The following is a 21491-nucleotide window of genomic DNA, read 5'->3' as shown; positions in this document are numbered from 1 at the left end:
GTCAATGCCAACAGAATCCATTTTAGTTCATTACATTACGATGTTGCAAAACTCATTAAAAGCTGCTGAAAAAGACTCGTATTTGTATCACGTGCGCCAGATGGCCATTATTCACAGTACCGTAGACATAACAATACACCTGTACGACCTAGACGTCTTGAATATTTAACCCGCATCGGCACGAAGTGCTCGGGAAATTTTACCGCTATTTCTTGCATGATCATGCCCCTAATCGTCTTGAACATTCAACGCGCGTCGGCATGAAGTGCATGAGAAAATTTCCCGCCGTTTATTCATAGGCATTCATTTTTAATTTAATGAACAGATACTCGTTTTGATGTACATCTTGTTAAGTTAAACAATAAAAAAATTAACACCGGTGTACTCTTATTGAAGAAATGTGGGTTAAATATTAATTCATCTTTGTTACAAAATATAACGGCATGTAAGTAGAAAACGCGTAACCCAATGGTTAGACAACGACGAGAAAAGTTGGTTTTAATATGACGTTATTGTGCGAATGGGTTATGAACTAAATATAACTTCCGGAAATAATCACTACTTTCAGTTTGGAAATGTGATGGCACTGATGCTTTTAAAACGGACATACGGATACCGTTTAAACGGTGTCGTTTCGTTTGTTTCATTTCGTTTAAACGTTTAGAAAAATCTGTAAACGTGATACCCTTAGTTACCAATAGACCACGGATCCGCTCACATATACGGCCATTCTCGAGAGACTTACTTTTATAGTCGCCGTATTTCGAATGCTCCACAAGATCTTTCACAATGTGCATGCGGTGGGTGGCGAAGATCCGCAGCGGGTGGTCATGGGTGTACACCCTCTCCAGGCGGTCCATAACTTGCTTGCTCACCATCTTGACTAATCTATTTGCGCCGCGCACTGGAAAAACCGGGCTTAATGCATGTGCGTAAAGTGTCCTCACAGATAAGCATGTGCAAAGTTTCATCAGGGACGACACTTTCCGCCTAGACTGTTTTTTTTTATTGTTTATAAGAGACTGCATTTAAAATCAAATTTAAATAAAAGTAGTAAGTGTCGTCCTAGATAAGCCAGTGTGGACTGCACAAGCTAAACTGGGTTGACACTTTACGCAAATGAATAAAGCCCCATTTTCCCAAAGCGCGGATCATATAAAAATAAACAAATAAAAATATACAACATAAAACAGACAGCGCTCATACAAATGTGAAACAAAGCTGAAAGGTGAGAAATGCAAAACACTTAGATTGTTACTGCTTTGATTTTAACAACAGTGTAGTTTTTTTAATAACAACAAGAACATAATATAATTTAGTAACATCTGAAACATTAAACATCGTGAAACAATGTTCACGAGCATTGACGATGTTTTTTTGTTGTTGTTTTTTTACATCGGAAGAGACAATGAAGTACATTATATCGTGCCATAATCATGTGGCAGGTATTAACATACACACGGCTGAAAATATCAGACGCAAAAACTCATAGACAGATTTTAAGTTTTAGAAAGTATCGTGCTCGTTTGGTTAACATGAATATAATATAGCCCTTTATAGAAGATACAGAAAGATTGATAGATTTAACTATCGCGCTTGTTTGGTGAACATGAATATTGCACGAATCAGGGAAAATAAACAAGGAAACAACACAAAAAGGGCTAACTTCGAAAACGCACAAAGTTTCTATAGGGAATTCTATTTATTAAAGACCAATTTTGCACACTTTCTTCGTCATAAATGTTTTATCGTAAAACGTTGAAGTAAATCGTAATCAAACAGAGGAAATGAATAATTGTTAAAAGAAAACACAAACGAATAAAAGCGGCTAACTGATATTAAACAATAAATAAAAGAAAGATCTGTCACAAAAATGAGTGTAGGTACGAATTATAAATATTAAAAACATCATATATACATGAAACAACATCTTAAAAAAGCATACACGGAATGAATTAGATATGATGGTCAATATCTGTTCGTATTTTCGTAAATTTTCGTTACATTTAAAACTTAAAAAATACCTTCAACAGGAAGCAATCCTATTGTCCAAACGCGGATGACACCACCGACAAAGATGAAGACGAGTTTACTTCAACAGACAACGATGTCCAATTTATTGCTTATCATAAATTTAATAATTTAAAACAAACACAGGCGAACACTTGACAATTTGATAAAATGATGAATAACTGTCTTTAAAGTAAACCCCGTCGGATCAGCCATGCTATAGGCCGTGATTTAGAATTTTAATAAATCCGGATTTGTTTTATGTACAATAACACCGTGTTAAGACCCCTTAAGTAAGAGTATTAAATCTTGAATTAAGTCTACTATCAAATAATCACAGTCAATTTTAGTTATTTCCATACACAAGCAAAATACTATATTAATTTTTTTAATTATTGAATGGTAATAATCCAGTATTTGTGTTTCTTGCTTGAAAATACACGTTAAGTAACAGTAGGTGTATTAAAAACGCGCGAAGAAGACGTAGTTTATGTAATGTTCGCTTATGTATTAGTTTTGTTTATGGTGGTCTTGATGTTGGGGAAAGTATTAGTAGCAGCAGTATCAGCAACAACAGTAGTAGCAACATCAGTATAAGTAGCAATAGTATCAGAAGTCTTAGTTATTATTGTTGTTGTAGAAATTGTTTTTGTTCTTGTTGTTGCTCTGTTCAGCTCAGATCAGTTTTGTTTAGTTCTTCGCCGCTCAGTTCAATTCAGAATATTTCAGTTTCCATTATCGCTGTTCAGCTCAAAACGACTCAGTTAAGGTAAGATCTGAATAGCTCATTACTGTTCGGCTCAGTTCAGTTCAGATATGCTCACCTCATTCAGATGTGGTCAACTTAATTCAGTTTAGATAATCTATGCTCAGTACAGATCTGGTCAGCTCAATTCAGTTAGGACAATCTTTGTTCAGTTAAGATCTGGTCAGCTCGATTCAGTTCGGACAATCTATGCTAAGTTCAGTTCTGGTCAGCTCAATTTAGTTCTGACAATATATGCAAAGTTCAATTCTGGTCAGCTCAATTCAGTTCGGACAATCTATGCTAAGTTCAGATCTGGTCAGCTCAATTCAATTCAGTTCAGAGAATCTATGCTCAGTTCAGATCTGGTCAGCTCAATTCTGTTCGGACAATCTATGCCAAGTTCAGATCTGATCATCTCATTTCAGTTCGGACAATCTATGCTAAGTTCAGATCTGGTCAGCTTAATTCAGTTCGGCAAATCAAAGTTCAGTTGAAATCTGGTCATTTCAATTCAGTTCGGATAATCTATGCTAAGTTCAGATCTGGTCAGCTCAATTCAGTTCGGATAATCTATGCTCAGTTCAGATCTGGTCAGCTCAATTCAATTTGTACAATCTATGCTCAGTTCAGATCTCGTCAGCTCAATTCAGTTCGGATAATCTATGCTCAGTTCAGATCTGGTTAGCTGAATTAAGTTCGGACAATCTATACTCAGTTCAGATATGGTTGGCACAATTCAGTTCGGATAATTATGCTCAGTTCAGATCTTGTCAGATCTGGTCAGCTCAATTCAATTCGGACAATCTATGCTCAGTTCAGATCTGGTCAGCTCAATTCAGTTTGGATAATATATGCTCAGATCTGGTTAGCTCAATTCAGTTCGGACAATTAATACTCAGTTTAGATCTGGTTGGCACAATTCAGTACGGGTAATCTATGTTCCGTTCATATCTGGTGAGCCCAATTCAATACGGACACTCTATGCTCAGTTTAGATCTGGTCAGATCAATTCAGTTCGGATAATCTATTTTCCGTTCAGATCTGGTCAGCTCAATTCAGTTCGGACGATCTATGTTCCGTTCAGATCTTGTTAGGTAAATTCAGTTCGGGCAATCTCATTTCAGTTCAGATAAGGTCAGTTCAATTCAGTTCAGACAATCTATACTCAGTTCAGATCTCGTCAGCTCAATTCAGTTTAGATGATCTATGCTCAGTTCAGATCTGGTTAGCTCAATTCAGTTCGGATGATCTATGCTCAGTTCAGATCTGGTAAGCTCAATTCAGTTCGGACAATATATGCTCAGTTAAGATCTGGTCAGCTAAATTCAGTTCGGATGATCTATGCTCAGTCCAGATCTGGTCAGCTCAATTCAGTTCGGAAAATCTATGCTTAGTTCAGATCTGGTCAGCTCAATTCAGTTCGGACAATCTATGCTGAGTTCAGATCTGGTCAGCTCAATTCAGTTCAGACAATCTATACTCAGTTCAGATCTGGTCAGCTCAATTCAGTTCGTACAATCTATGCTTAGTTCATATCTGGTCAGTTCGATTAAGTTCGGACAATCTATGCTAAGTTCAGATATGGTCAGCTCAATTCAGTTCGGATTATCTATGTTCCGATCAGATCTGGTCAGTTCACATTAAATGCTAAGCTAATTCATTGCACTTATAATTGTATAGGTACCTGGCTCAGTGAAGTTCGTTTCATATATGTATACCGGAAGTTTATATCTGTTCACCTCAACTCAGCTAAGTTGATATAATTTCAGTTTAGTTCAGATACATTCAATGCGGTTCATTTCAGTACCGTTAAGCCCGGATCTGCTTAGTTTATATCGTCTCCGGTGAGCTCAGTTTAAGATAGCACTGTTCAGGTCAGCATAGTTCAGATCAGATGAAATAAGATCAGATTAGATCAGTACAAGTAATTTAGTTCAAATCAGCTAAGCTCAGCATATTCATTTTAGTTCTGCATTTCTCGAAAGTTCTTTAGCAGATTTTAACAGATTTAGCCTTAGCCCACTTTGTTTATATTATACTATAAATAGTTCAGAAAATCTTAAAAGAATATTACAAGCTTTGGCTGATACAAATGTGCGGGCTATACATAAATATCTTTTTACAATACCATCTACTTTTAAAAAGTAATGCGAATCAATAAAATAATTGATTTGAGTCTGTTTTTCTTCGGTGTGATTAAGAATTTTAGAGAATTCTATAAATAAATGAGTGAGTTTACTTTTTGTATTACATATATAACCGTGTACGAAATTCACCCATCTCCGCATCCTCTTCTTTTTATTGGCGGGCATTTTTTTTACCGAAGTCGAAAAGTTAACATTCAACCACTTTAAATATTCATATTCACTTTTGTACAGTTTTCGCTCCTTATCCAATAGGCATCGGCACAAAATCTTCTATTGAGAAGGAATTCTGTATCAGAATAAGAACCAGTTAATATTCTTTCCGCAAACGCTAGCTGCATTCCAAGATGTAGCGGACAATTTTCAGTGAAGCCGATAAATGGTTTGTTAAAATAGAGACAAGCACGTGATCGATATTCAATATGGCGGACGTCAAGTTGGGAGGATATCCGTAGTGAAATAGAAAATACACAAATTTCGCGGAAATAATGAGTGACACAGTTAATCAGTGTGTGAAAACGTCGTTTGATTTGCCTACATATCAGGTGAATATGCATTTGACCTGATTCGTTGTTTCATGTGCTGTTGAATTGCAGTTTTTATCTGGTTGTAAAACTTCAATTTCTGACAGTGACAGTCAATTTTGCTAAATTTTGCTAAATAAACATGTTTATATAAATTAGGTTTATACTTTCGTCCTCTGATGTATTGAAACCTTCTAGCTATTACTCTTGAATGACGAAAGAGTTAAATTTTTGCAACAATTTTATGACATTATTTAATTAACATAATTGCGGATTTCTTCACTGCGCTCTTCACATTGAAAACAGATATATCAAACACATCCAAATATTTTTGAATGATAATTGATAGTATTACCTAAACAAAAGGATTGACAATATCAAACACATCCAAATATTTTTGAATGATAATTGATAGTATTACCTAAACAAAAGGATTGACAATTCGTTTTACAACAGCAGTAACAGAATTAAATTGCAAATGGAAGTCATCAGCGTTCACAGCATTCTGGTCTATTGGAAAGTCGAGAATAAACAGAGACCCAAAACAGAATAGGTTTTGTTCTTCAGATACAGCCTAAATTAAACAGGAGATTTTGTACCGGCACCTTTTTGATAAGAGGGTAAAAATTACAAAAGTGCTCAGGTGGTGTTTGTTTAGATTTAATTATTTACATTTAAAGAACAAAATAATTGCTTCGATCAAGTGCAAATTGGCATGAAGTTGTCTTGGATTGCTGCAGTTAACGATAATATTGGTTTTGTGTTGAATAAACACAATTTCCATGCAGTATTTTAACTGAATGGACCAAAGTTGCAATATTATGTACATGTTTAATCAAACCATGTTATCCTATGGGTTGGGTTATCTTGCGGTTATCTCATTATATCCCTTTGAATTTTGTTTATAAAAACACCTGTGTAACCTACTTATTACATCTGCAAGAAAAATTGATCTCTGCCTATTCTTAGGAATTAAATATCTATTTAAACACAGACTTTAACAATATTTGATTTTTTAGATATAAATTGATATTTAAAAAAAAATCGGACAGTCATATGCTTAAAAATAACTGTGATATAATATTATATTTTCAAAACGTAAGGCCATATGAGAAGCATATGTGAAGCAAAAAAGAGCACAGCACAGCACTCAGGTGCCCCCTTTCATCACATTGAGTTAAGTTGTAAGTTATTGTTTTTGTTCTTGCAGAGACGTCTTCGTCACCTACGGAGCATAACAGTTAGAAACCTCCAGTGTGGAAGCTACAAGGGAAAAGACATTACCCAGCTGGGCTGCTACTTTACTCTGCATGTAGCGGGAAAAGCTAAAGGTATTTTATGGGAAAAAAATAAAAAATATCTTGGGCCATAAAGATTATTAGACAGACTCTTTTAATTATTAAAGAACATTAGATGTTCTTGACCCTTCATGCTCAGATTCTAAGAGAAAGTTGCTATTTCGCAATCAGCATAAACCAGGTTGGAAAGGAAGCCTTTAAAACTTGAATCAAGAAAGAAAGGTCTCAAATTTAATTTGATTTTCTTAAGGACTTCAAATGTGTCAAAGTGCCTATCTAAGTGGTAAAGGGTTATGCACACATGGGTTTGAATACAACATTCCTCTGATTGTAACTGATTATTCTAGGTATTTCCCCTTTATGAGCAATGGTTTTGGCGGACAAATATAATGACTGTTTACCATTCAATCATAATGACCCCTTCAAAGAAAAGGGGGTATATTTTTTTGCTGGATGTCGGTCTGTCTGTCTATCGGTAGACCAGTTTGTCTGATTAGCTTGATACTGCACATATGCATTGGCCTTGGACAGTAGATGACACCTATTGAAAGTGGGGTCACTAGGTCAAAGGTCAAGGTCACTGTCACAATAAGTATGAAAATTGTTTCCGTTAAATAACTTGTCAACAAATTGACAGATTGGCTTGATGCTTCACAATTGCATTGGCCTTGGACAGTAGATGATCCCTACATAAATTGGGGTCACTAGGTCAAAGGTCAATGTCACTGTCACAATTAGCGTGAACATCGTTTCTGATCAATAACATTAACGAATTGACCGATTGGCTTGATACTTCACATGTGTATTGGCCTTGGACAGTAGATGACCCCTATTGACATTTGGGTCACTAGTTCAAAGCCCTGTTTGGGGGGGGGGGGCATATGTCTCCAACCGCAGATTCTTGCTTTTCATTTAAGATGTTACCCTGCACTTTTCAGGCTCTCCCCCTGGCCTACATGTATTTACTCTTGCTAAATCCAGAGGTCAAGTTTGGTTTTTGACACAATAGCTATTTTGCCTTAGTTATTCCATATGTTTCAACAAGCCTGACTACATGTATTGGGTTCTGTTGTAAAGTCAGTTTACTTTGGTTTCATCTAATTTTTTAATTGATTTCAAGTGGCATCTTTTTCATTTTTACAAGACATGTTATTAGCAGACTTTAGTTTTTAAGCAAAAGCATCATTTTAAAGGAAAGAGTTTGATTAACTATTTATTAGTACAATTTTTTCCATATAGTTCACATGATGTAAAATTTGAAATTGTCCATTTGTTCAGGGCAGTCCTATGTTTGGGCTTAACAGGTCATTACAATGTTATAACACCGTAATATGTGTATATGCTCTGAAAACAATGCAAAATTACACTGTTCACACTTTAATTTATCCGCGAGCAATAATGTGTTTATGTATTTGTTATGAAAAATGCAATACCAAAAACTAAAAATGTCTGTATGCAGATTGAGTAAGTGTTGAACCAGCACCTAGCTGTTGTCAATAGAGCATATACATGTAGCAGCACTTCATTTACATTCATTCAACTTTCAAGGCGATTTTACGACTTCATGTATTACTGAATTTCCCAGCACTGATAAACATGTGAAGTGTCGGGCCGAAAACATTGTATATTCATATCAATACATAATTTACTGAGTATTGTTACAAATGAAATGAAACCTACATATAAAGCAGTTATTTAGTGACTACATCTTATAAGACTATGGTATTTTAATTGTGAAAATATAATACTGTCATACTTGTCAATATGTCCCTTTAACAGAAATATAATGTTAATGGCTAACAGTTTAGTTTTTGCAAATGATACTAGTCATATCACCTGTATTAAAATAATGCCAACATTTTGTATAGGCATTTTATTTTGGCATACTCAAAATGCTATTAACCAAAAAAGTCATCGTTGTTTACATGTAACTGCATTATATGCTTATACATTGTCATCACATGCTGAAGTGTGGGGTAATTAATTTCATCTTCACTGAAAGCAAGCATTGTTAAGAGGTCATCTATATCTGCATATGCTGAATTTAAATCTTTCTTTCCAGAGTTTTATCGCAGTGAAATGATTTATGGCTCACTGGTAAGTTTTTCTGTACATGTTGTTCACAAATGCCTTTGGCATATACATGTATTTCTATAATATACTGGGGGTAGCTGAATTAATAATTATTTAAAAAGCACCTTTTGCCATTTTACAAGGTTGTTATTTTATAAAATAAATTTTGCTTTAAATGGATCTTCATTTATTGTACTAAAATGAAAATTATAATAATATTTTAGCTCACCTGAAAACAAAGTGCTCATGGTTAGCTATTGTGATCACCGTATGTCTAATGTTAGGTCTTTGTCTGTCATGCATCATCAACTTTTAGCTCGTAATGACTCTAGAGGCAACTTTTTTATATCAAATATTGATGACACTTAGTAAGAATGTTTATATTGGCAGTATATAGGCTGATTTGTAATCAGGTCCAAAAACTAGGTCACCGTGTCAAATCTTGGGAAAACATTGTTACCACTTTACAATCCACATTTCTGACTGAACCTTGATGAAACTTGGTCACAATGTTAATCTTGACAAAATCTAGACCAAGCTTTAATCTGGGTCACATGTGTCAAAATAAAATAAGGTCATGGTTAATCTATGTTATTAAACTGGGGTAAAAGACTGTCATATATGGTCATGTGTTGGACATATACTGTTTTTTAAATTCAGTTGAGTGTTTCAGGGCTATCATGGACTTCTCGTTGTTATCTTCCTCCAAAGGGATGTGAATTTGGCATTGTACGTCAGTTGGTCTGTCAGTACATTTGTCCGTCAGTCCGTCCTTCCGTCTGTCTCACAGTTATTTTTTGCTGGGATATCAATTCAACGAATTTGCTTGTTTTGTTTGTAAAAAGTGAAACAAGTCTATCCATTCATATCTTTGAGCAATAAGATGCATGTACTTAAACGAAAAATAGGTTAAAATGTAGAACATAATTGAGAACACTAGTTTGGTAATGAAGGAGACAAGTACTGGTTTTAAACAGGACAAGTTTTTTAGTTATTAAGTGTCTCAATGAGTGTCTGTCAATCGAAACAAACACTTTAAAACCATAGCATGAAGCCTTGTTTAGCCAAAACAACTGAACTTAACATTGTGCTTATGTTGAATTAATATTTTTCTTGAAAAAATTGTGTGTAATGAAACAATTATAGAGGATGTTTTCTGTAGTTTTTTTAGAACACATTTTCTTAAGGTTTCTACTGGGAATAACAATTCATAAACCGTAAAGCAAATTTGAACGAACACAATTTACAGCTGTTTGAAGGTCATATTAGAATTTGATAATTTTCTATTTGTATTCTAGACAGTGTTGCTTGGTTACTAATTTTTATCTAATGTCAAAATTAATTTGAGCTTTTGGTCCTATATTTTGATTCCTCATTAATTAAAATTTCAGAACTTCATATCATTTTGTATAAGCCCATAAACAACTTGAAATCCAACATTTTGTCCTAAAGCATAATATCAATAGCTGCTGTTTAGGTCTTGTTAAAAGGCCTTCAGAACAGCAGTCTATTTATATTATTTTATAAGTAAGCTGAGCTCTGGGAAATAGGGCTTGATGCGTTTAGTGTCATGCCTGACTGCACAGGCTAATCAGAAATGACTCTCCGCCATTTTAGAATTTTGTTTAATGGTTGTAACATCCTAACGAAAAATCCAGTCTTGGCAGAAAGTGACTTCCAGTCTGCAGAGGCAAATGTGGGATGACACGTTTGGCGCATGCATCAGTAGATTTCTGTTGTTATTTCCAGAATCCCTCCTGGAAGAGTGTGGACATCAGTCAGTATGACAACCAGATTAACATCCAGTCTAAATGTATCCTTGACCGTGTAAGGCTGCAAATACAGCCTTGTTTATTATCTAGAACAAAATTACAAACCTACAGTAAAATGTCAAAATGCTTCAAAAAAATAAAAATGCATTACTTGTTTTTTCATGAAAATGAATAGTATTGAAATATTTTAGATTTCAGGATTCAGAATGAAGGGACAGAAAAACAAGACAGTGTCTGTGTTGCTTTATGAGATGTACCCTACAATATATTTTCTAAGCATTTCATTGATCACTCTTGTTTGCTTAATTTTAGTATTTATCCACCTCATTTGCATTATTGTAGTCTTAACATCCCTCATTTGCATAGCATTAGTATTATTTCACATCATTTGCCTAATCTTAGTCATAATCCCATGAACAAGTATAATCTTAGTCTTATTTCTCTCTTCTTCATTATCATAATATTGATTCATTTTATTTGCATAAACAAGCACTGACTATGTAAAGCCAGTCGACAAGTCCAAATATATTTTCTGTTTCCCTTTGTTTCTGTGTGGGACAGGGATAAAAAATGGTGTCCTTCTGTTATCCTGGCTTTAGGTCCTTGACAACAGTTTTCAGCATTTGTGTTGCGTGTTTGGGTGGCAAGCAAACGACAAACCACTCGATATCTACTCATTGATTGGTCGATCAACCTCACTGGACTCGTGTTCTTTTCTGACAGGGTAAAGTTTAATGCATTTGAGTCACCGTCTGGCAAAATGGGGTTTAATGCATGTGCCTTAAGCCTCTTCCCAGATTAGCTTGTGCACTTGAAACAGGTTAATCAGGGAGGACACTTTCTGCTTTTATGGAATCTTTGTATAAAGGAAGTCCCTTTTAGCAAAAATCAAGTTTAGGCGGAAAGTGTCTTCACTGATTAGAGGACTTCCCATGCAAATCTTGGAGGACAATTTAAGCACATGCATTAAACCCAATTTTCACAGACTGAATCTCATTTGGTTAAAATATAATCAACCAATTCTATTTAGTTGAGTGATAAGTGTAAGTCACTGAAAAGCACAAAATTGGTGCAAGAATTAGCAGTTTATCTAAAGAATCAATTCTTAAAAACCTTTCTTCAGCTACTTGACGAATTGCGCTCAAACTTACACATGTTAAAGACATTTTATGTACAGATAATTGGTAAGAAAGTATAATGGCTGCCTCATGTTTTTGCAGAGTTATGGCCCTTTGTCTTGTTGTCAACTGTAGAATATATAATGGCTTTGACCGTGTCCAAGCATGTGTCATGGGAGAGCAACAAACACATTTCTAGTAATTGCAAAGTTCACCTGAAAGTTTAACCACTTTAGCCCATAAGAAGCACTTTGAAAATGGCTATGTGCAACCAGCATAAAACCAGAACAGCCTGCAAGTAACTGGCAGTTTGTTCAGGTTTTATGCTGTTTGCTGCTCATCAGTATCTAAGGGTTGGAAATGAAGCCTTTAGAACTTGAATATAGTAAAAAAGGTCTTTAACTACTTTCTATGGGACTACAAACGCGTCAAAATACGTATCTAAGTGGTAAAAGGTTAAATAGATAGCTTTATTGTGTATTTTCAGAACGAGCAGAAATACACGCCCAACATGGTTGTCGTTGGCATGTTTGACAAACTATTCATTGCCCCTCAGGTAAGCATAATGGTTGATTCATGTACATGCATCGGTTTGAAGCATTTTATTAGGTCATCTATTAAAAAAAAAAATATGAGCTATTGTCATCACCTTGTCGTTGGCGTCAGCATCCGGTTAAGTTTTGCGTTTAGGTCCACTTTTCTCATAAAGTATTGCATTCAAACTTGGTACACTTAACTTACTATCATGAGGGGACTGGGCAGGCAAAGTAAGATAACTCTGGCTTGCATTTTGACAGAATAATGTGCCCTTTTATACTTAGAAAATTGAAATTTTTTGTTAAGTTTTGTGTTTAGGTCCATTTCATTCGTTAAGTATCAAAGCTATTGCTTTCATACTAGCAACACTTACTAACTATCATAAGGGTACTGTGCAGGCAAAGTTATGTAACTCTGACTGGCATTTTGACAGAATTATGTGCCCTTTTTATACTTAGAAAATTGAAAATTTGGTTAAGTTTTGTGTTTAGGTCCACTTTATTTCTAAAGTATCAAAGCTATTGCTTTCATACTTGCAACACTTACTAACTATCATAAGGGGACTGTGCAGGCATAGTTTTGTAACTCTGACTGGCATTTTGACGGAATTATGGGCCCTTTATACTTGAAAATTTGGTTAAGTTTTGTGTTTTGGTCCACTTTACCCCATTAAGTATCATAGATATTGCTTTCATACTTGGAATATTTGCAAACTATCATAAGGGGACAGTAAAGGACAAGTTGCATAACTCTGGTTGTCATTTTTACGTAATTATGGCCCTTTTTTACTTAGTAACTTTGAATATATGGTTACATTTTGTGTTTAGATCCACTTTACTTCTAAAGTATCAAGGCTATTGCTTTCAAACTTCAAATACGGGTACTTTCATGCTATCATGAGGGTACTGTACCTGGCAAGTTGAATTTTACCTTGACCTTTGAATGACCTTGACTCTCAAGGTCAAATTATTAAATTTTGCTAAAATTGCCATTACTTTTTTATTTATGATTAGATTTGATTGATACTTTGACAAAACAACTCTTACCTGACATACCACAATAGACTCTACCCAAACCATCCCCCCCGCCCCCCCCCCCCCCCGAATCCCCCCCCCCAATTTTTTTTTTAAAGATCATCTAATTAATGACCACCACACCCTCACACTATACCCACCCCCGATTTTTTTTTTCAAACATGGTTAAAAAACACAAATATTTATTTTTATGCCCCCCTTCAAAGAAGAGGGGGTATATTGCTTTGCACATGTCGGTCGGTCTGTCGGTCCACCAGGTGGTTTCCGGATGATAACTCAAGAACGCTTGGGCCTAGGATCATGAAACTTCATAGGTACATTGATCATGACTCGCAGATGACCCCTATTGATTTTGAGGTCACTAGGTCAAAGGTCAAGGTCACTGTGACTGGAAATAGTAAAATGGTTTTTGAATGATAACTCAAGAATGCATACACGGCCAACAGGGCACACTCTGAACAATATTACTGAAGCAACTGGTCTGTAATCCTAAATCTATAATTATAATTCCAATGAAACATCATCCTTTTAGTAAAATACAGTGGATCAGTAAAAATATTATCAGAATATGAGATTTTTTGTATATTTTGTATTTAAATATTGTGTTAATGTTTAATTTTGTTGATTAATATAAATATAAGCAGGACAGGGGAGGTAATTGTTACAGCATTTGCCTCCCTGATAATATATTTAAATTTTACCAAATGTAAGGCTAACTGCATTTTTGTAATGCATACTACTACTACTACTACTACTGCTGCTGCTGCAGCAGCTGCTGCTGCTGCTGCTTCTACTACTACTACTACTACTACTACTACTACTATTACTACTACTACTACTATTACTACTACTACTACTACTACTACTACTACTACTACTACTACTACTACTACTACTACAACTTCTACTACTACTACTACTACTACTACAACTTCTACTACTACTACTACTACTACTACTACTACTACTACTACTACTACTACTACTACTACTACTACAACTTCTACTACTACTACTACTACTACTTCTCCTCCTCCTTCTCCTCCTCCTCCTCCTCCTCCTCCTCCTTCACCGCCGCCGCCACCACCCGCCACCGCCGCCGCCACCACCACCACCACCACCACCACCACCACCACCACAGTGACAAAAAACGTATTCACACAATGGCTGCTACTACAACTTATAGCCCATATAGGGGGGCATGCATGTTTTACAAACAGCCCTTGTTATAATTTTATATTTGAAATACCGTCCAACCATCCCACCCAAGAATCCCCCCCCTCCCCCCCCCCCCCCCCAAATATTTTTTTTTTGCATTTTTGGAAAATAATGTAATAATTGACCACACCCCCACACTATACATCCCTCTCCACTCCACCCCTCCCTCCTTTGTGTTGAAATTGAGATAGGTCCTTACACCTTTAAAAAGAAAAATAGATGAGCAGTCTGCACCCGCAAGGCGGTGCTCTTGTTCACTGTCTTGTAATTAAAATGATCTTAATGCAGATTTAAAAGTACACGCATTTTGTAAACTTTTGTTTCCAATATGTCATAGAAATGTTCTTTTCATTTATGATCTTGTACAAAATAACATAAGAGCTCTGTAATAATGCATTAGTTGGCAGATACTGTAGTTTTGTGGCAAAGTTGTTGAATGTTTGTCACACTTTGTTAAAAAAATACAGTGTAATGTTCAATTGATTGTTTACGACTTCAAATGTAAAACAGTATTGACTGATTAAGACATCATCTCCATAATAACAGTTCTGACAAACATAATGTTTGAAAAAGAAAGTAGAATTTTGTCAAAATTATTTTTATATCAGAAACCACTTCCACCAGAAAAGGAATTACTGGCCATGGAGGATGGGATGACCTGCAAACATTCGTACACAATCAACTCACTGTCACGGTAATGAAGTGTCATGATATTTCCATTTGAGCCATTCTCTGGAAAATGATGTTTAATGCAAAGGCATAAAGTGTAATTCCGGATGAGCCTGTGCAGTCTGCACAGGCTAATCATGGCCAACACTTTCCTTTCTGTATGGTATTTTTTTGTTTAAAGGGGGTCTTTTCTTAACAATAATCCACTTGAGGCAGAAAATGTCGTACCTGATAAGCCTGTGCAAACTGTATAGGCTAACCTGAGAGGACATTTTAGGCACATGCACTTTGAACTTTGTTTTCCCAGAATGAGACGCATATCTTTATTTTAACCCTTTGCATGCTGGGAAATTTGTCATCTGCTAAAATGTTGTCTGCTGAATTTCTAAAATTAGCATTTTCTAGGATTTTTTTCACAGAATACTATCAGAATAGCAAACAGTTTTGATCCTGATGAGACGCCACGTTTTGTGGCGTCTCATCTGGATCCAAACTGTTTGCAAAGTCCTTCAAAATTCGGTTCCCGCACTGAAAGAGTTAAGATAAAAAGGCTTGAAGTTAAAATAAACAAATTTCTATCTCAAGTGACCTGGTTGATATTTAACCATTCCCACTCAGAAGCCAAGTGGAAATGGTTATGTGCAAACAGCATAAAACCAAGAACAGCCTGTAAGTAACTCTCAGCCTGTTCAGGTTTTATGTTGTTTGCTGCTCATCAGCATCTAAGGGTTGGAATGGAAGCCTATAAAATTTGAATCTAGTAAATAAGGGTCTTTAATTAAATTTTACTTTATAAGGGACTACAAACACGTCAAAATAGGTATCTAAAGGGTTTAAAGTACCGCTATGGATTGTCTGTTTTCCATGTGTTGTTAAAGAAATAATGTATCTGGGAAAGAGCAAGACAGCAGGGGGCTGCACTCTACTAATATCTGGGAAAGAGCAAGACAGCAGGGGGCTGCACTCAACTAATATCTGGAAAAGAGCAAGACAGCAGGGGGCTGCACTCTACTAATTTTGCTGATCACCCCTGCCCCTCAGGACTGGTAATCACAAAACTGTAAAATTTCTCATGAAGATTGATATATTTTTGGCAAAAATTTGATTTCAAATGAAAAAAAATGCTTAAATACCGTATTTACAAGTGTAAGGCTAAGAAATTACTTGGATGTAGAATTTAACAGAAAATAGCACCAGATTATCCCAGCTTTGTACCCTAATTCTGTTTTAGCAGCACCCTTTACCTTTTGCAATCCAAGATATTTTCCTAATCTATCGTTGCTAAAGGGTGAATTCAAATTTATTGAACGGATGTACATTTCTGATAATATAGGAACAAATGGTAACTGGTTGACGTCCTCAGCCCCAGTTGTTAAAAACCCAAGCATCAGACAAACAAATGAGTTGCTTCTTGATTGATTAATAACTATTAGGCAAAAATAATTTTGACTTAAACATTATTTTGGTAAATATTTTCGCCACTTTAATTAGAACCAGGGATTTTGAAAACCATCAGTCAAATTTGAGGAATCAGATGAAATTTTCAGTGGTCAAAATACTGAAGCAAAATAGTAATTTTGTTTGTGCATACTAATTAAATTCTCTGTAAAAGTTTTTTAATATACATTTTAGTCAAACATTATGGGATTTAACTAAACTTATATCATGTGCAATCTTTCATTGATTTAGCCTTCTAATGACCTCTGCATCAAACGGTAGCAAGGCTGGGAATGTGCAGGAGTCATATCTGAGAAACGGCTTCATCAAACAGCAGAATTCTGCTTCAATTGAAATCTTTGAATACTATTTTTTATCCCCATTCTTTTTGAAAAGCGTGGGGATATTGTGGTTATCTCCGCCGTCCATCTGTCCGTCCTGGCCACTATCTCCTCCTACACTATAAGCACAAGAACCTTGAAACTTACACACATGGTAGCTATGAGCATATGTGCAACCCTGCACTATTTGGAATTTTGATCTGACCCCTGGGTCAAAAGTGATGGGGGCTTGGGTGGGGCCGGGTCATAGATTTTCACTTATTTTTATGCCCCCGGTATGGTGCATTGCCCATAACTTTTGCAATATTGAAGATAGCAACTTGATAGTTGACATGCATGTGTATCTCATGGAGCTGCACATTTTGAGTGGCTAAAGGTTAAGGTCAAGGTCATCCTTCTAGGTCAAAGGTAAAAAAAAACAAATCTAAGGGAAGTAATAAGCTTTAAAGGGAGGTAAGTAAATAACCTGCCATAGAGTTACACAGTAGTGGCCCAGATATGTATTTAGTATTCAATTGTTGTTTTAACTCATCTGTGAAATGGTTTAGCTCATCCATCTTATGTTTATACAAGGAATTATAAAATATTGGCGCAAAGGGACACCTGTATATGACAGAAGAGATAGAATGCAGTCAAGCATAAAAAGCATGAGACACTCATGGAATAGAGCCTCAAGAATCTATAACAGGGATCAAACTTTCACTTTGTTCAATTACAATAGACTGATCCCGGAAAAGCACGAGTTTAGAAAAACCCACAAATCACCCCGGTACAAACAATGCTGGTCCATTATATCAACCAATGATAGCTTCCTTTAAATAATAACGGTTGATACGGTGTGTGATTTTGAAAGGATTACAAATAGGTCATGTTTATTTGTACCAGCAGATTAGTGGGTTTTTCCAAAAAGTTGCTTTTTCCGGGATACATATATTTTAGACTCATTAGTGAAAATTTGTCAAAATGTTCAAGTGGGAAAAATGTGAGAAACAATTTAAAGAAAGATGGACTTTGAACAGGCTCATCACAGACAGACATAAATTCAACATATTCATTTTTGTGTACAAGATTGCGATAGAAAATTTCTGAGACGCTTCTATTTAGTCAACCATTTAACCTCAAAACATAACTTTTCCAAAACAGAAGCAAGAAGATTGGCTATAAGAGAGCATGTTCAGCCATCTCATTAGTCATTCCAATTAGGATGACATGTACATAATTGACTACAGTGAAGTCATTTCATTATTAGATTTGTTAGGAGAGCAGGATGAGGAGGAGAAATTAGAGTATAGATTTTCACTCATTTTTTTAGGTTATTTTACATTAACTTCTTCCTTTCTACACCGAATTACTTCAACTTTATACTGAACATCTCTTATGACAATACGGTCAATCTCAACTATGCATGGCCCCATGACCAACCCTGGGGCGCCCCTGAGTCAAACATGCGGTGTGGGGATACACGTCGGCCTCTGCAGCGCCATTTCTAGTTTATTGTTGAAATGATTGCCAAGCAGTCTGAAGCAGAGTGTTTAACTGAGACGATGAATAAAACTGGACTAGTGCTGTTTCAGGATGCACACGGTCCTTCGCGCCATCAACCAGATGCAGGCATCGGTAAGGCGGCTACACGGCTCCATAGAGGACAGGCTGCTCCACTCTCAAGGGGAGGCAAAGCTGGTGAGACTTAGTATAGCATTATTTTTTTTTAACCAGGTTTTCCGAAGGAAAAAACTGGTTATTAGATTGGCGAATGCGGGCGGGCTGGCTGGCTGGCGGGCTGGCGGGCTGGCGGAATAAGCTTGTCCGGGCCATAACTATGTCGTTCATTGTCAGATTTTAAAATCATTTGGCACATTTGTTCACCATCATTGGACGGTGTGTCGCGCGAAATAATTACGTCGATATCTCCAAGGTCAAGGTCACACTTTGAGTTCAAAGGTCAAAAATGGCCATAAATGAGCTTGTCCGAGCCATAACTATGTCGTTCATCGTCAGATTTTAAAATCATTTGGCACATTTGTTCAGCATCATTGGACGGTGTGTCGCGCGAAATAATTACGTCGATATCTCCAAGGTCAAGGTCACACTTTGAGTTCAAAGGTCAAAAATGGCCATAAATGAGCTTGTCCTGGCCATAACTATGTCATTCATTGTGAGATTTTAAAATCATTTGGCACATTTGTTCACCATCATGGGACGGTGTGTCCCACGAAAGAATCACGTCAATATCTCCAATGTCAAGGTCGCCACGACTAAAAATAGATTTAAAAAAAAAAAAAAAACTTACAAAGGGGGTTAATTTTTTTTGGTCATTTCAAAAGTTCAGTTTGAGTTTTCTCCCTTTATCAGATTTTTTTTTCACAATGAAAACCTGGTTTTGTGACAATTTTGTCCCTTGTTCTTTCAAATTTTGGTCCGGTAGGGGGACCCATTCTCAATTGAAATAAGTATATATTTTTCCCAAATGGGACCTAAAAATTCCCTACGGAAGGGTTCAGTAGAAGAATTTTTTTTTTTTTAATTAATTTAAACATGTCATTCATATCCAAATTCAGCTCTATAAGTTGAACCTTATAAAATATAATATTGAAATCACTTTTAGTATCAATTTAAAAGTATTTGTTAGCATAAAAGCAACAACATTACTTTCCCAATTTTGGTTAAAAGGACGCAATATTTTTCAATCCAATGGACATGGCCCTATTCTCAAAATGGTTAAATAAAAAACACTGCATAGAGTGTACCTGACCCAGGGAAAAACACTGCATAGAGTGTACCTGACCCAGGGAAAAACACTGCATAGAGTGTACCTGACCCAGGGAAAAACACTGCATAGAGTGTACCTGACCCAGGGAAAAACACTGCATAGAGTGTACCTGACCCAGGGAAAAACACTGCATAGAGTGTACCTGACCCAGGGAAAAACACTGCATAGAGTGTACCTGACCCAGGGAAAAACACTGCATAGAGTGTACCTGACCCAGGGAAAAACACTGCATAGAGTGTACCTGACCCAGGGAAAAACACTGCATAGAGTGTACCTGACCCAGGGAAAAACACTGCATAGAGTGTACCTGACCCAGGGAAAAACACTGCATAGAGTGTACCTGACCCAGGGAAAAACACTGCATAGAGTGTACCTGACCCAGGGAAAAACACTGCATAGAGTGTACCTGACCCAGGGAAAAACACTGCATAGAGTGTACCTGACCCAGGGAAAAACACTGCATAGAGTGTACCTGACCCAGGGAAAAACACTGCATAGAGTGTACCTGACCCAGGGAAAAACACTGCATAGAGTGTACCTGACCCAGGGAAAAACACTGCATAGAGTGTACCTGACCCAGGGAAAAACACTGCATAGAGTGTACCTGACCCAGGGAAAAACACTGCATAGAGTGTACCTGACCCAGGGAAAAAACACTGCATAGAGTGTACCTGACCCAGGGAAAAACACTGCATAGAGTGTACCTGACCCAGGGAAAAACACTGCATAGAGTGTACCTGACCCAGGGAAAAACACTGCATAGAGTGTACCTGACCCAGGGAAAAACACTGCATAGAGTGTACCTGACCCAGGGAAAAACACTGCATAGAGTGTACCTGACCCAGGGAAAACTAATAGTCTTAAGAGTAATTGTCATCATGCCATAAACTGGTATCAAAGCTCATAATTATCATTTGGCATTTAATTTATGTTTTTGCATTTTGGGCCAGTTGAGTCAAAGTCACCATTGCAAAAGCAATATAAAAAGTTTGACTTCAAAAACTTCAATTAGGACGAAGATATAGTGCTGACATTTTGTGTAAGGGAAGGTTACATGCTGATCGAGTGATGGAGAGGATTTGAGGCAAGTGGTGTCAAAGTGGCTGTTACGATCATTAGAATTTTTAATTCTTTATGTTTGTTTCTAAAATTGTGTACACCTGAATTTTGTAAATAATAATAACGTAGAGTAATTACGGTAGTTATTTTGTTGTTTGGGTAGCTTACATACCGTCATATCTTTCTGTTGTATTTGGGACCAGTTTGAGGTTACTTAAAATTAAAAACAAAGTTTCCACTCAATAAGTGGAGAGGACTACCTCCTTTGAATGGAGGTATGGTTCTGTGATTTTGTTTGAAGGGTTACTTACATGCAGACCAAGGTTGGCATTGCATTTGGGACCAGTTGGGTCAAGGTCACTGTTTCTAAAAATAGAAAAATGATTTCAGCTCAATAACTTTAGTCTGGAGGGAGTTAGTGTGCTGTCATTGTGTTGTAGGTAGCTTGTAAACAGACCTTGCTAGCAAAATTATATAAATTATTCTGAATTAGATGGTTATTTACTTCTTGGCATGGTCACATTCCTTGTTATAATTAAAAAAAAACATTTTTTTTTAAATTTATATATACAATTAAAGCACAGAATATATTCAACTTGAAATATGTCTTTGTGGTAATAATATTAGGTGACTGACAGGAAACATAGATTATGCTTTGCTAAGTTGAAGACTAGTCCAGGAACAGTTCTTGCAATAGAGCTCATGCATGTCCAACACAGTAATAGTCATCCCTATATTA

At 36.3% G+C, this 21491-nt stretch overlaps 1 protein-coding gene across 1 annotated transcript in view; it reads left to right on the top strand.

The window, feature by feature from the left end:
* Positions 1-5304: 5304 nt before the first annotated feature.
* LOC127834206 (UV radiation resistance-associated protein-like) overlaps positions 5305-21491 on the top strand; it is a 35365-nt gene continuing 19178 nt past the window's right edge. Inside the window, exons 1-8 of the mRNA XM_052359858.1 lie at positions 5305-5447; positions 6637-6757; positions 8787-8821; positions 10547-10610; positions 11190-11293; positions 12175-12243; positions 15085-15170; positions 18498-18603. Of these exons, the coding sequence (XP_052215818.1) occupies positions 5391-5447; positions 6637-6757; positions 8787-8821; positions 10547-10610; positions 11190-11293; positions 12175-12243; positions 15085-15170; positions 18498-18603 (642 nt within the window). The 5' untranslated portion in view covers positions 5305-5390. The remainder of the gene's footprint in view (positions 5448-6636; positions 6758-8786; positions 8822-10546; positions 10611-11189; positions 11294-12174; positions 12244-15084; positions 15171-18497; positions 18604-21491) is intronic.

Source organism: Dreissena polymorpha, chromosome 6 (assembly GCF_020536995.1).
Source record: "Dreissena polymorpha isolate Duluth1 chromosome 6, UMN_Dpol_1.0, whole genome shotgun sequence".
Lineage (NCBI taxonomy): Eukaryota > Metazoa > Mollusca > Bivalvia > Myida > Dreissenidae > Dreissena > Dreissena polymorpha.
The sequence above is the reverse complement of the archived record's forward strand: the minus strand, read 5'-3'. Positions and strand labels throughout refer to the sequence as shown.